Raw genomic sequence first — 14,924 nt, 5'->3', positions numbered from 1 at the left:
CTGGTAGTTGTCAAAAGTTGATGGAAGACAGGAAATAATGTGACGGCGCACCAGTTTCTCAAAACACTTCATGATGATTGGAGTCAGTGCAACTGGTCTGTAGTCATTCAAACTACTGATTGTGGATTTTTTAGGCAGAGGGACAATAGTTGACGACTTCAGGCAGGGTGGGACAATCATCACTCGCTCTATCCCCAAAATCTTTGGCATCTCTTGGTATCATTTGGGAAGGTTATTTCCTGAAGGGAGACCAAAGAGAATGCTAGAGCCCAGACATATTGTCCTCGCCATCCTGTTTGTGAGGACAGTGCAAGAGCACAGAATATTTTATTTGCCCTTTCTCCCACTAAATAGCTCTATTTCAAGTTCTCGAGAGTTCTTGGAGAACGAGGAGTAATTGCCACTTCGAGGAGGAGCCAAGCTCTGCTGAAGTGTAACTTGTTTGCCCTTGTTCAGCGCAGTTTACATGAGCGCTTCAAAACGAAACAAAACAATGAGCTCCTCTCTGGAACTCACTACTTTTCAATCCTTCAAGCCTTTGTGCTCACAGAGGAGCCGCAAAGTTGCGCGACCTGTCTTTGCAAAGAACCGTCGCGTAAGCCACAGTGATTCTGAATTGTTTAAGGAATTCATTGAAGTAAAGCACTTCACTGCTAAATTAAGGCCAGGCATTTAAGGTCACTAGGAACATAAGTAACGCCCGCCCCCAACTTCTTCGCTCAGTGCTCTTCCAGATTACTTTGGAACCATTCAAGCCATTATCAATAGGCAGAGATGTATGCATTTTATGGGAAGGTATACAAAAGCAGAATGCCTTTTTGAAAAGACATCACGGGAGAATATAGAGATGCAAGTAATTTCTTAAATGAAAAAACTATAGGCTAGACCACTCAGGTAATTCTTCATATAAAAACACTTTATCAAATGTTGCAGGGCTCCAGGAAACAATTGCACTTTATTTTTGTAACTGCCCTCTCCTGCCAGCAAAACAAATCACACGCTGGGGGTCGAAGGATTTCAAATATTGCAAACATATTTTAATTTTGGAACTTTGTACAAACGTGGGCTAGATACAGAAGTGGTCATGACAGGAGGGAAAAGGGGGGGTTCTTATTGCCTGCAAATTTTCACAGAGACATAGAAATACCGAAGGCAAGTTTCTGGACAATCAACGAGATGAGAAAGTTTTTAAATTTGCAAGAGAGAAGATGCAACACGTGTGTGTGTGTGTGTGTGTGTGTGTGTGTTTTCCCCCTGGCAGTCCTTGGAGATCCTCTTGCCTTTTATACAAAGCACAATCAAAGGACTAGGGACCAAGTTTTTCTTTTAAATGCATGTCTCCTAAGAATGAAGAAAAAGCAAGAGACCGACAACAGAAACAAAACACAACAGCGACAAACCATGGGAAATACATTTTCGGGCTGCAATTGTTGCAAATGAAATGCCTGCTCTGAACAGTTTCCAGTGATGACTGCCTGTAGTATTGCGCAATGTACAATCTCTGCTCTCCCGTCCGGTTACAGGAAGAGAAACGGCAATGCGACAAACAGAAAGGGATGGAGCCCACACTCCATGCTGGCATTCTCAAAAGTGCAAAGCAAAGCTACATTAAAAATATGCAACCCCCACCCCACCCTGGCCATTGTCTTCAAAATGTCCTCGGCATTAAACACCCCTGCCCCAATACCACCCCCTTTCCAGCCCACCTTTCCTCCCTCACAAGTGGGATGAATTTTACACCATAGCATCGGGGCATTAAGGCAAAACCATAAACGCGAAACCATAAACGCGAAGTGTGAGGACAAGTTACGGAACAAACACTCATGAGGTGAAGCAGGTGGTCAGCCGTCTTCTTCGTCGCTGTCCTTCATTGTGATGCCTTGAAGTCCGCTCCCATCAGACACAGAGACCGTGGCTTCCTCTACTGTCAGACGGCTGTGGACGGTATCGTATGTTTTGCTGTTCAGGGTTCCTTCCAGAACGCCCTGCAGCCTGAAGTCTCGATAGGTCTTCTGTAGCGACAAGAGAATATTTTCAGCAAAGGGTCAGTTCTTCCCTTTTGTAGCTCCCTAAAAATGTCAGTCTCATCGAAAGGGGCAGACAGAATGAAGGCCTGACTGCGATAAAGGGTTGGGGAAAGGTGTATGGAATAGAATTGGCAAATTAACGTGGTTTGCTAAATGGATGCGTAATCCTCACTTGACAATATTGGAAACGTTAACTAATGCTGATGGATAAAAGGAAAAAATGGAATGTGAATTAGAACTATGAAATATAAGCAGCAATAAGGGTTAATTATGGACACATCTAAGAAGGGGGTGGGAAGTCTTTCTGTTGTTGAAAAAGTATTAAATTTGCTCAGTGTTTTAACAAATCCACAACAATTTGGAAAATCAAAAAGAATCAATTGGCAAAAAAAGGGAATGGTAGGTAAAAAGCAGACCATTGGACTGTTTTGATCACAACAGTCTACCATGGCATCTTCAGAACAGCGTTCACTGAACTGGTGTCCTCCAGATATTCTGGACTACAACTCCCATCAGCCTCTCTGCCAGGTAGCATGATTTTTTCTGGGAGCTGTAGTCCAGAACATCTGGAGGGCAACAGCTCCTCTGGGGCTTGGGATGATGTCTGTGCCAGCCCTGTATTTGAGATCCTTTAACTCAGTGTTTCCCAAACTTGGGTCTCCAGCTGTTTTTGAACTACAGCTCCCACCATCCCTAGCTAAGAGGACCGGTAATCAGGAATGATGGGAACTGTAGTCCCAAATTAGAGATGTCAAGGATTGGTTCTGGATGGAAATCTCACGCTCTTAACCCTAAGCTATGCTTCCTCCTTCAACACAACACACGAGAACAGGATCCCAACCCCCAAGCCCCAGAGTGTATTGCTGTGGGCAAGGGAGAGCTATTTAAATGTTTTGTTTATGGTGCTAAAAAGCCTGAAAGTAGTTCTCAGTGTAACATCTCCCAACAGAAAGTTCTTTTCTGGTACCTTTCATTGTGTGTGTGTGTGTGTGTGTGTGTGTGTGTGTGTGTGAGTAAGAGAGAGAGCTGCATTACACAAAAACAGGGAAGAAAACAGCACTCTTTCAAAAAAAAAGGTAGCATTCTTTCACATGCTTTCCAAAGAAACGTATCAAACTCTCATCAAGTAATTGCTGTGCCTTGAATGAGCTGGCTCTTAAACTTAATGAGCAACTCTCCAATAGCCTGTGTGGCTTGGGGATGCTTTCTCCTGGAGGTTATCAGGAAGAGCAGCAGCTCTGGGAATCGCTTGCCTTGAGTAAGTGCAAATATTTAATTTAATACATGACTCTGCCGTAACGGTAGAGCTCAGGTACAGCACAGTTGCCCGAGCAATGGTTCCACCAGCAGAATCTGGACTAATGAAAGACATCAGCCGATTCATTCTGAATGCTGCAATGTAGGCTGCGTTTCATTGTTACATGCAGCAAAACATACAGGCTTACAAAGGTGTTGGGCTGACAGCCACTGGGAATCAGGACTGCTCTAAAGGCTCTTTTTGCTTTGATCTGCGGAGTTGGGAGAGAACGACCCTGAATACAAAAAGACCATGCTCTGTTAACCTTAAATCACAAGAATGTTAAAACAGGCGCTTAAAAACAAGATTGTACTTATTATTGCTTTACATTTCCAAAGTGAAACACATCTTGGATGGTTTACATGTCCTTTAGACGCATGACTAGCTGATTATTCTGAACCCAGGACTCTATTTTTCATGATCAACTGCAATAAACAACCATCTGAATACCAAAATACGGCTCCAGATTGAGATCCCGTGCTAACAACTGAGCAAGTGTGCCGAATCGTGGCCCTGCCTGTGGCAGGAATGCCAGAAACACTAGTGCTGCTGAACTGGAAAATAAGACTTCAGTTCGATGTGCAAAGTCTTCAGTTGATCATGCTGAAGGCTTGATCAATTCATCTCTTTTAAACTGCTTCTGTAGAATTTTTTTTACTCATGCAAAACTAGTGATCCATATTAATAATAATAAAAAAGAGTTATAAAAATAACTGTAGGAGCTGCAAATGCAGTTTAACTCCCTTTTGCTACGTGTATGCACTCACACAAATTCCACTCGGTGGTGGTGCTTGGCCCCTGAAATCACCTTGGGAGCTGTAGGATCCAATTTGCTGGCAGGGGAAATGTTCCCATCAGTCAATCTCCATTTGTGCAGCCTTCCATTTTTGCACCTGATAAGTAGCTGAACAGATTCAGATAGGCCTTCAGACCACTAAATCACCTCACCAATCACTCATTAAGTGGCCTTTTGGGTTTCTGTTCTGCAGTGCTTTGGCCTCCGGGGACATGTTTATTAGACGCTAGCTGCTTGTACAATTTGGCTTATATACACCACTCTAGATTTGCTGGAGTGACTTCCATTGCGAAGCACAGATTCAGCTACTAAACAAATTATTCTTTCTGCCAGTCCCAGATAATTCTAAAAGGCACCTTTTCACTGCAAATAAGATGGGTACTAGTGCATTGCTTTGCTTCAGCCCTTTCAAGCAAGTGCTGTAGCCGGTTTGGTGCGGCTCATGAATCACTGAGACCAAGACCATAAGAACTAATGCAACGTTCCCAATCTCTAGCTGTTTTGGACTATAACTCCCATCAGTGCCAGCCAAGCTAGCTGATGGGAGCTCTAGCCTCAAAACAGCTGAAGGGTAACAGGTTTGGAACAAGTGATGTAATCTCATCTCAGCCGTGAACTCATTGGGCTGCCCTCCCATTTTTTAAAGTTGAATATCCACCTTACAGCAGTTGAACTTATGAATGAACTGAAGTGCTTCAAAGCTTTGGGAGAAACTGTTATATTGATGCATATGATGCACAATATCTGAGATACAGCAATGTCTGAGCATCTCACCAGACACAAGAGGGCAATTAAAGGCATAACGAAGAGAGACTTGTTCCAAGAATGTCGACCCCATTCTTTATGTTAATGACCAAAATCAAGACCTCCTTATATCAATTACTCAATATTCTCAGTGGAGGGGTTACATTAATATGTTTGAATGTGTCAGTTTATGTCTAGAAGCAAACATTTGGATGTACTGCTAGGTAAGTATTCAATGGTTATTTAAAAACCAATAAAACTGCTTTTTTTTAAAAAAAAGCCAGAAGAATTCATTGTTTGCTTTTCTTTTCAATGCTGCGGTGCAATCAAATTATAATATATTTACCTTCACTATCTTGATGAGAGTCTTCAGCTGATAGATATGAAGCTGCAGTTCTAATCTATCAGCCAGCCACACACATATGATTTTCATAGAGTTACTGTACCATTGCTGTTAAGAAAAAAGAAGAGGCAGTAAATATATATAGAGAGATATGTCCTGTCCACCATTATTTATTTAGCAGATCTGGCGACGAGAGGCAAATTGGACCCTTCAAACGGGCTGCAAATCAGCCCTTGAAGTCAACGATGCCTTGATCCCGGTCAGTAAAACGGCAAGTGTCGTTGCTAGGAAATTGGCAAACTTGACCTGAATTGGTCTTCACGCAAATTAGCATTAGCAAAAACTCCTCAGTGCCGTTGAGCTGGGCCATCTTCATGTGAAAGAGTGTTTCGCACATCGCGATCTGTAGGCAAAAAGGAGTGTTCCATGCGCACGCTTGCACGAAATAACTGATTGCTAAAACAGTAGGGGGAAGAAGATTATTTACGGAGACGAAGGGAAAAATTGCACAGCTCTGCAAGTTTCACTTAGCAAAAAGGGAAATGAAGTCTAATGGAAGAAGAGGGCATCCGACGATGAAACACAATTCCTGCCGTTTTTTGCAGTTCTCACTCTCTTACCAAGGGTGTAATGAAATAGAGGGGGTGGGTGGGGAGCCAGACAGACGCTAAAATTGGGATGAGGGAACTGATAATGTATAACACAAAGGTTGCAGGTTTGATCCCCATATGGGGCAGCTGCATATTCCTGCATTGCAGGGGGTAGGAAGGGACCCTGAGGATCATCAATTCTGTGATTCTGAGCCACCATAGCCGCTAGAGGGTCATAAAATTTGTGTCCCAGGCTTTTTAGACTCGTCTACCCATGTGCTAAGGATGCGGGTGGCACTGTTGTCTAAACCACTAAGCCTCTTGGGCTTGCCGATCAGAAGGTCGGCGGTTCGAATCCCCGCGACAGGGTGAGCTCCTGTTGCTTGGTCCCTGCTCCTGCCAACCTAGCAGTTCGAAAGCACGTCAAAGTGCAAGTAGATAAATAGGTACCACTCCGGCGGGAAGGTAAACGGTGTTTCCGTGCTCTGCTCTGGTTCACCAGGAGCAGCTTAGTCATGCTGGCCACATGACCCGGTAGCTGTACGCCGGCTCCCTCGGCCAATAAAGCGAGATGAGCGCCGCAACCCCAGAGTCGTTCGCGACTAGACTTATGGTCAGAGGGCCCTTTACCTTTACCCATGTACTATCTGAAATCAAAGCGGTGCATTGGTTGCCAGATGTGATTTCCATCCCCCGCCCCCAGCTCTCCTACCGCACTAATCACACCCCTTATTGGGAAGTCTGGGCTTTTAGGAAAATGGGTTGTTGTTTTTTGTTTTTTGCAAGAGCTCCAAACCAGCTAATTCCACAGCCTGGGACGTGACTGAATCTCTCTCAAAAAGAGAGACTGTTTGGAGCACCCTGACTCGCATCAGCTACAATGGGTGCTCAGGGATAAAGGCAGCTGTGGTCCAGAAACATCTGGCGGGCCAAAGGTTCCCATCCATGAGGTAAATACTGACCTAAGGAAAGGCGAAGGCATTTCGGAGTTGGCCAAGGCACTACCTGTTTGCTTACTAGGTATATTCAATGTTCTTAATCGAAGATGTTAGGAAGGCTTTAGCTAAAATAAGTAGCATTGATATTTAACCAGTCGCCAAGGCAAAATAGAAAAACAAACCACCTCTGTAGCATCTGTCTTTCTCAGTATCAATTACTAAACAGAACCCTGTGGTCAAAGTATGAAAAACAGAGTGGTGGTTTCATTTTGGAGCAAAATTGCATTTGGAGAGAATTAGCACTTCAGGGCTTTCTTAAAAAAAAGAAAGAAGCAGCTTTAAACCTTTTCCTAACATAATTTCCTCTTCTTTTACAATAGGAGAGGGTATGTATATATTTGTGTATGTGCACACACACAAGAAATGGGGAACACAAAGCTTCAGGGAGTGGAGGCTATATGAATACAGTTTAGTACACACAGCCAGAATCAAGCAAGCAGAAATTAGGGCTGAACAAAGGTATCCTGGCTAAAAAACAACAACATCAACAACATCAATAATGCTGCTACTACCTTGCAGCTTATTATGTGCATGTTAGGCTGAGCAGTGAAATAACAGCATATTAAACAACGAACAGTTAACCAGATAATCATCTTCCTCTGGTTTCTAATGCCTGGCAGTTCTTTACTTCCTGCCCTTAAAAAAACCTCTCGTCTATTCCCTCTCTGGGCAGCAGAGATCAGAAGGATCTTCCATTGTGTCTCTTGGGAAGCAGAAGATATTACCCAGCCAAGGAGCTGCTAAACTTCATCTGTGCACATTCTCCAAAAGCACAGGCAGAGGCACTTTCAGGCACCCCTGGAATTTTGGCACCCCAAGGGGGAGCCTATTTTGCCTCTCTGGTCGGACAAGTCCTGGCAATAAAGGAAAGATTGAAACGATGGCAAGTACATTCCCAGATACCACTGAGCCAGTGGCGTAGCGTGGGTTGTCAGCACCCGGGGCAAGGCAAGTACTTTGCGCCCCCTAACCCGTGGATTTGCGCCCCCTAACCTGTGGATTTGCCCTAACCCCAGATGTTGCGCCCGGTGCGGCCGGCCCCCCCGCACCCCCCACGCTACGCCACTGCACTGAGCTAATGATGCTCAGTATGCTTTCTGCTCAAAGCCCATTCCTGCTCAAAGCACCAATGGCGACATGTTTCGATACGACTTGTGCTGGGGAAATTCCTCAGAATTGAGTCCCAAAGCAGCACTTCTAGAACAGTGGTGGGGAACCGGATGCATCTGGTGGGTTCCAAAGTAGACCTGATCCTACGGTATAAAGATTTACTGGAAAGTAAAACTCCCAGGTGGTTATCACCAATGGAAGCCAAGGAAGTAAAAAAACTTAATATGGAGTCTAAATGGCCAAAATATTGGGAAATTTTAGAGCAAGATGGTGAAAAAGTAAAACTACAGAGCTATGAGAAATTAAAGTCTAAAGTATGAAATTGGCTTCACTACTTTCAGATAAATGAGGTATTTAAACAGGACAGGAAAATAGGCTTCCAGACGGAGAGGTCAAAACTAGAAACAGAACTGCTAGAACCCAATACTAAGAACTTGTCTAGAATGTATAATCTGCTGTTGAAATGGAACACACAGGATGAAACGGTGAAATCAGCTATGATTAAATGGGCAGAAGACATTGGTCATGACATTATGTTTGCTGACTGGGAACAGTTATGGACCACCGGTGTTAAGTTTACGGCATGTAATGCCTTAAGAGAAAACATAATGAAAATGATTTACAGGTGGTACATGACCCCAGTCAAGCTTGCAAAAATTTATCACTTGCCCAATAATAAATGCTGGAAATGTAATGAGACTGAAGGTACCTTTTACCACCTTTGGTGGACCTGCCCGAAGATTAAAGCCTTTTGGGAAATGATCTATAATGAAATTAAGAAAGTCCTTAAGAGGACTTTTCCTAAGAAACCTGAGGCTTTTCTTCTGGGCATGGTTGGCCAATTGGTGTCAAGGAAGGATAGGACGTTTTTTATGTATGCTACCACAGCAGCAAGGATTCTTTTAGCAAAGTATTGGAAGACACAAGAACTACCCACGCTGGAAGAATGGCAGACGAAGGTGATTGACTACATGGGACTGGCGGAGATGACTGGCAGAATCCGTGACCTGGGGAAAGAGGCAGTAGAAGAAGACTGGAAGAAATTTAAAACATATCTTAAAAATTGTTGTAAAATTGAGGAGTGTTAAGATGTCAAGGAATTAGGAAATAGAGAATTGCAGCTGTAATCAATAAGTTAAAAAAGAACTTAAATGAAATTGAATTGAATAATTAGTTAATTGGAGGAGTTGCTGAAGAAATGTAAAACAAGGATGCAGAAAAGGGGAGGTATGGGGAAGTCCGGGAAGTAAGGTGTATGAAAATAAGATTATGAAATACATGTTTATATGTTGGTATGTTTGTGTATTGTGTATTGTTTGTTTTTTATTATGTGTTTGGAAAATTAATAAAAAATTATTAAAAAACAAACAAACAAAGTAGACCTGATCCTAGCCAGGCTTGCACTAGGTCTTGCATTTAAATTCTGCACTGGTAGCAAGCCCTGTTTTCGGCAGGGACCTGCTCCACTTGGGAGCTCATGACTGACGTTCCTGAGTGGAGACGACCCCCAGCAGGACTTGTGATTGGCTTTGCATTTCAATGACGCTGTGTGCACCTCTCCCCTGCACAGAGCTATGATTCCCAGTACCCTTAACAAATTACATTTCCTGGGATTCTTTGGCCAAAGCCCATCTGCTCTAGGACTGCTAGTCATGATTTTAAAATTCTGAAATACAAATTCTGAGGCATCATAGTGTTACTATTTAAAAATAAGGATATTGTAGAACACAATACCTAGCCACCATTTGTTGTTTAGCACCTGCAAAGGCTGTGAACAGGCATGCAAATATATGCAAATTAGGAGTTTCCTTTTCGCTTATTATCTATTTCTGACATACTATCTTCAGAGCTGAATCCTGACTATAGGAAGTAAGCAAACATGAGTGCCTTGCAGAGTTTGCTTTTACAAGTCTTATTCACACTATATAATTTATATATATATATATATATATATATATTAAAAATATTATTGATTAGAAGTTATTTTTAAATCCATGGATAACAGGTGGCATTCAAATAAATGCTGTCAGCCACATTGGGATGAGTGTCATGTAGCTTAACAGATGGTATCTGAGTGAATTCACTGTGGCAATAAATTCGCTCACCTGATCACTCTCTCAACCACCATTTGTTCTTTTGTATCTATTCATTGTTACATGCAATATGATAGACCCAATCTGTTCTCTTATCAAACAGACCTTGGGAAGAATTAACCTCGGAGGTGTGCAACACAATCCAGTGCCACCCATTTCCATGGGAAGACCGGCACCCTCGACGAGAAAAGGAGAAAGCCCACGTTGCAGGCCGTCGATTAGCGATGCAAAGGAGACTGGGCATCAAACAATTAAGGCGGGAGCAGAAGTGGTGCCACTTTGCACAAATGAGCAAGCTGCAGCTTGTCGAAGGAAGTGTTGTGATTTGCCGTTCCCTGAAAAGGAAATTAATGGGGTTGCGGGAGGCTAATAGAGAAAAGAACCTTGGCCGAAGTCACTCCCCTAAACACACAAATGCCATGTGCCCCGTGCAGACACATCAAACAGGGCCCTGTGCTTGCTGTTGCCCCTTTCTGTGAACCTTTAAATGTTAAAATCACTGTTTAGCACTGGGCAGGATAAGCTGGTAAACAGCGCCGGGTCCGGAATTTTACATTTAGCATCACCCTTCTTTGTATTTAGTTGCAAGTAGCAGGGTGGAGTGGGGCGGAAAGCCCTGAGAAGTGTTAATCACGAGCATGATTTCTAATAGCCATTTTACAATATCCATTTCTATTTAAGTCACACTTCTGCTGTCTTCCATTCCTTACTAATAGAAAACGAGCCTTGTGTAGCGCCGAATGCATTTCTATTTGGAAGTCAAAAGGACCACAGGATTTTTGACTGGAATATTTTGCAGGTTGGATTACCTACAGCAAAGGGTTCTTGGATGTGCATAAGGTTTTCAGGAATATATGCAGGTTAAAGAAACCCCCATGTCATCGCTGCCTGAAAGGGGAAGCGCTGACGTGCTTCTTACAGCACCCAGAACACACACCCGGGAAGTCTTTTTTCACTTTAGCATAAAGATACACAGTCAAACGGAGCCTTACTGGCTGAAAGGCAATGCACATCGAAGGTTGTAATCGCGGAAGCATCTTTGGGAAGGTATATTGCACATTTTGGGTGCAATCTTCCCAGCGAACACTGCCACTGTACCAGAGGGACTGGTTTTGAAGATGATTGCAAAGGCCTCCCAAATGAAATCACATCACCGCTAAAGTCCCAATCATGCTTGATCTTAACCCAATCTCTCACAGGCTCAAAACAGGGCTTGCAAAGCTGCGGTTGGACCCCAAGCTTTCGTTTGCTTTGTTTGTTGATGGAACAAAATCTTGGGATCCAACTTGGTGTAAGACAGAACAGCACAATAAGGTTCACCGTGGCTGCTAACCATGGTGGCTGCTCACTACCTCAAGTCTTGCAGGCAGTATGCCTCTGAATGCCAGTCACCTCTGATTACAAGTAGGGAAAGTGTGGGCTGCGCTCCTGCTTGTCTCCCGCAGGCAACACAATTCAGGAAGGGTGTTGACAAGCTGGAAGGTGTGCCAAAGAGGGCGACTGGGATGATCAAGGCTCTAGAAGCCAAGCCTTATCAGGAGCGGTTGAAGGAGCTGGGGATGTTTAGCTTGGAAAAGAAGAGACTGAGAGGAGATATGATAAAAGGTAAAGGTACCCCTGCCCGTACGGGCCAGTCTTGACAGACTCTAGGGTTGTGCACCCATCTCACTCTAGAGGCCGGGGGCCAGCGCTGTCCAGAGACACTTCTGGGTCACGTGGCCAGCGTGACATCGCTGCTCTGGTGAGCCAGAGCCGCACACGGAAACACTGTTTACCTTCCCGCTAGTAAGCGGTCCCTATTTATCTACTTGCACCCGGGGGTGCACGCGGGTGGCGCTGTGGGTAAAAGCCTCAGCGCCTAGGGCTTGCCGATCGAAAGGTTGGCGGTTCGAATCCCCGTGGCGGGGTGCGCTCCCGCTGCTCGGTCCCAGCGCCTGCCAACCTAGGAGATATGATAGCCATCTTCAAATATCTCAACAGCCGTCCCATGTAACAGGGATCAAGATTTATCTTCCTCCTGCTCTAGAGGGTAGGACTCGAACCAATGGCTTTGAGTTACCAGAAAGGAGAATCCGACTAAACATCAGGGAAAACTTTATGATAGTACGAGCTGTTTGGCAGTGGAACAGTCTCCCACAGGAGGTTGCAGACTCTCTTGGATGTTCCATCTGAGATTTCTGCATTGCAGGGGGTTGGACTAGATGCCTCAAGGGGTCCCTTTCAACTCCACAGTTATTCTATCCAGTAGGCTACTGTGAGAACAGGAGTAGATGGGCCTTTGGCCTGAACCAGCAGGGCTCTTCTCATATTCAAGACAAAAATATAGTAAATTAAATGACAACCCACAGGTAATGTTTTTTTACAAGGACAGCCAGTGCTCAAATTGTATGGCAGTGGGGTCGGAGCGGAAGGGCCCGTAACAAAATTTGTAAGCTCCACCTGTGACTCCAACCAATCTTAGCCAAACCATTCCCTTCCAAAGCCTTCTGAATAAAACGGCTAAGACGGCGAAAGCTAAGGAAGCCACATTCCCTCTGCATTTTGAGCACAGTAAAGCTATACCTTTATTTATCTCAAACAACGTTCACTGGCAGTATGCAAGCTTTTTGTGTTTTTAAGACAAACAATTATTATTATTATCTTTCGCATCAATGCATGATGCCTGCTAGACTCCAAAGTTCTTACAGTAAAAACAACAATACTTTTCAACGACACCCCAAATAATCACATTCCCCTGAGCTTGGAGGAGGGAAAATTGAAAAAAGGCATTACATTGTGCCCTGATGTCAATTCTATGGCATTATTGCTTTTCTGTTGTTGCTGCGCTGTTGCCTACACAGGAATAAAACAGAAAGTGTATATTATATATATATTTTTCACACCAGTGCATGACAGCAGCCAACCATTTTAAAAGAAAATTTGTTCTCTCCCTCCTTCCCCCGCCAAATACATAGTTCAGACAGCTCCTGTAAGGGCATGTATTACTCACATCATTTTCCCTTGAAATATCTCTTTTGAAGTTAAAAAAAAAAAAGAGGGGGAAAAAAAGAAGGAAAGGCTAGGGTTGACTCTGCAAGACCCCTGTATTTATTCACACTTATTGTGCATGACTGTAGACTGGTAAATCATATTAGCGACCCATCTTCCCATCAAGCTGCTACTTGCTTTCTAGCCCTAGGAAGGTTCAACAAATCAACAGGAGCACGGAAAACAGAACATCAGTCTAATCTAGTGTTTAAGGTGAAGTTTTCAAACCCAATCTAAGAAGATCTTTAGAGCAAGTAAGAAGCTGAAGGGCTCAGAAGGTGGTATTGACAATGAAAGAGGGTTGAAATATTGAGACGCGCAGCACTTGTGCATTTTTAATAACCAGAGGGTCAACAAGGACACAGCTCACTCCGTGCCAATAGTTGCCACCGACTATGGAAATTGCCACACCAGGGCCGTAAACGCTTTCAGTTCATCAGCTTTCTTAAACACCCTAAACCCCCTCAGCGGACCTTTAGTCTTGAATTAACAAACCAAAGCAATGAAAGAGGGTGCAGCCTGAATGGCTGGCGTTGATCCCCAACTGCGTCCAGCACTGCTACAGGCGCTGAAAAACTCTCTCCATTGTCAATAGAAATTGACAAACCCTCCTCTCTTAAATAGTACAGCTGAGCCAGGCTGGATCCACGCAGCTGTAAAGGGCTCCACTCTCGGGGCCCGGGAGCACTAACAATGGAACAAGCATGAGCTCTTTGTCAGCCTCAGACTTGGCAATTTTCTAACAAGGATTAAAGTTGTTTCTCGGCAGTGCCGGTGAAAAGAGATTTAGCAACATACCGAGCTTTCTTCAGCCAAGTTAAAGAGAAGTAGTTAAGGAATTTCATTATTCGGCCGGCCATTGGAAATACAAAACAAATATATTCAATATTCACAATCCCTACCTCGCTCAACTACTAATCTATAACGTTCTGAGACGGAGCCTACTAAATCGAACACTTGTCTCTTGGGGGGGTAAACACATTGCAGATTTTTTTTTTTAATAAAAAAGATTTTTTTTAAAAAAAGATGCAGCTGTTTGCTACCTGGAACGAAGACTCAATATGTACTAATACACAAAGCCGTAGACCTCAGAGTCCCGATATTCCTACTTTTGAATCGCCAGACCACATAGGGATTTTCTTTGGCTTGGCTCTTCTGGCGACCGGTCACTGATGAAGAGGAAGGCGGGTGGTGGTGATGGGGAGGAGAATATGGTACCTTTTGCCTCTCGAGGAGCAGAGCTGCGTTTCCCCCCAATTAAGGGCACAATCCTGCCAGGGCCAAAATGAATAGGGCTGGGGCAGCAGACAGCACAAACCGTGAAATAATATTACATGATTAGGAACCAGCGCTGCAAAGATCCCGGTGGATCCTCTTCCGCGGTGTTAGTTACAGTCCTAGATAATGGCAAAACCACACATTCAGTGGAAAAGACCTGCTTTATTAAGATGGTAGGAGCCGAGGTGCAGAGCCGCACGCCGCTAAATAAGAGACTTTGCTATTTTAGATGCTGCAACGTTGTCTAGCGATGGGTGAAAATGCAGTATTGGCCAAATTAACAACACGCTCGGGGAGTCAGAGAAGAATGTTTGTAATTGCATGGATAATAGAGAACTTAGTTTAATCAAATGCAGGTAAAAACAACAACAACAAAACCAGAAGCTCTGTCCGTTTGCGACACCGAGCCCATTAAGGGACAGCCAGGGAGGTGAAAAAAACTCCTAGGATTTTAGCCACAATGTCTCTATCATTTGCAGTATTATATTAAACGACGGCACTACAGAGAGTGATGGCAAAAGGGCTACCCAAATTCTATGGGGGGGGGGGAGGGAAACATGTTAGTTTTCAAACCAACTATATACATATATAAATAGATAGCACTTCAGATCATCACATCTA

General features: G+C 43.9%; 1 protein-coding gene across 12 annotated transcripts in view; it reads right to left on the bottom strand.

The window, feature by feature from the left end:
* Window positions 1-1,773: 1,773 nt before the first annotated feature.
* CADPS2 (calcium dependent secretion activator 2) overlaps window positions 1,774-14,924 on the bottom strand; it is a 346,118-nt gene continuing 332,967 nt past the window's right edge. For all 12 annotated transcript variants that reach the window (XM_077935837.1, XM_077935838.1, XM_077935841.1 and 9 more), the window contains 2 exons: window positions 5,211-5,315; window positions 1,774-2,012 (listed from right to left, as the gene is read on the bottom strand). In XM_077935837.1, coding sequence (XP_077791963.1) covers window positions 1,842-2,012; window positions 5,211-5,315 — 276 coding nt within the window. In that variant the 3' untranslated portion in view covers window positions 1,774-1,841. The remainder of the gene's footprint in view (window positions 2,013-5,210; window positions 5,316-14,924) is intronic.

The sequence above is a fragment of the Podarcis muralis genome, chromosome 10 (genome assembly GCF_964188315.1).
Source record: "Podarcis muralis chromosome 10, rPodMur119.hap1.1, whole genome shotgun sequence".
NCBI lineage: Eukaryota > Metazoa > Chordata > Lepidosauria > Squamata > Lacertidae > Podarcis > Podarcis muralis.
This window is presented reverse-complemented; position numbering and strand designations above follow the sequence as displayed.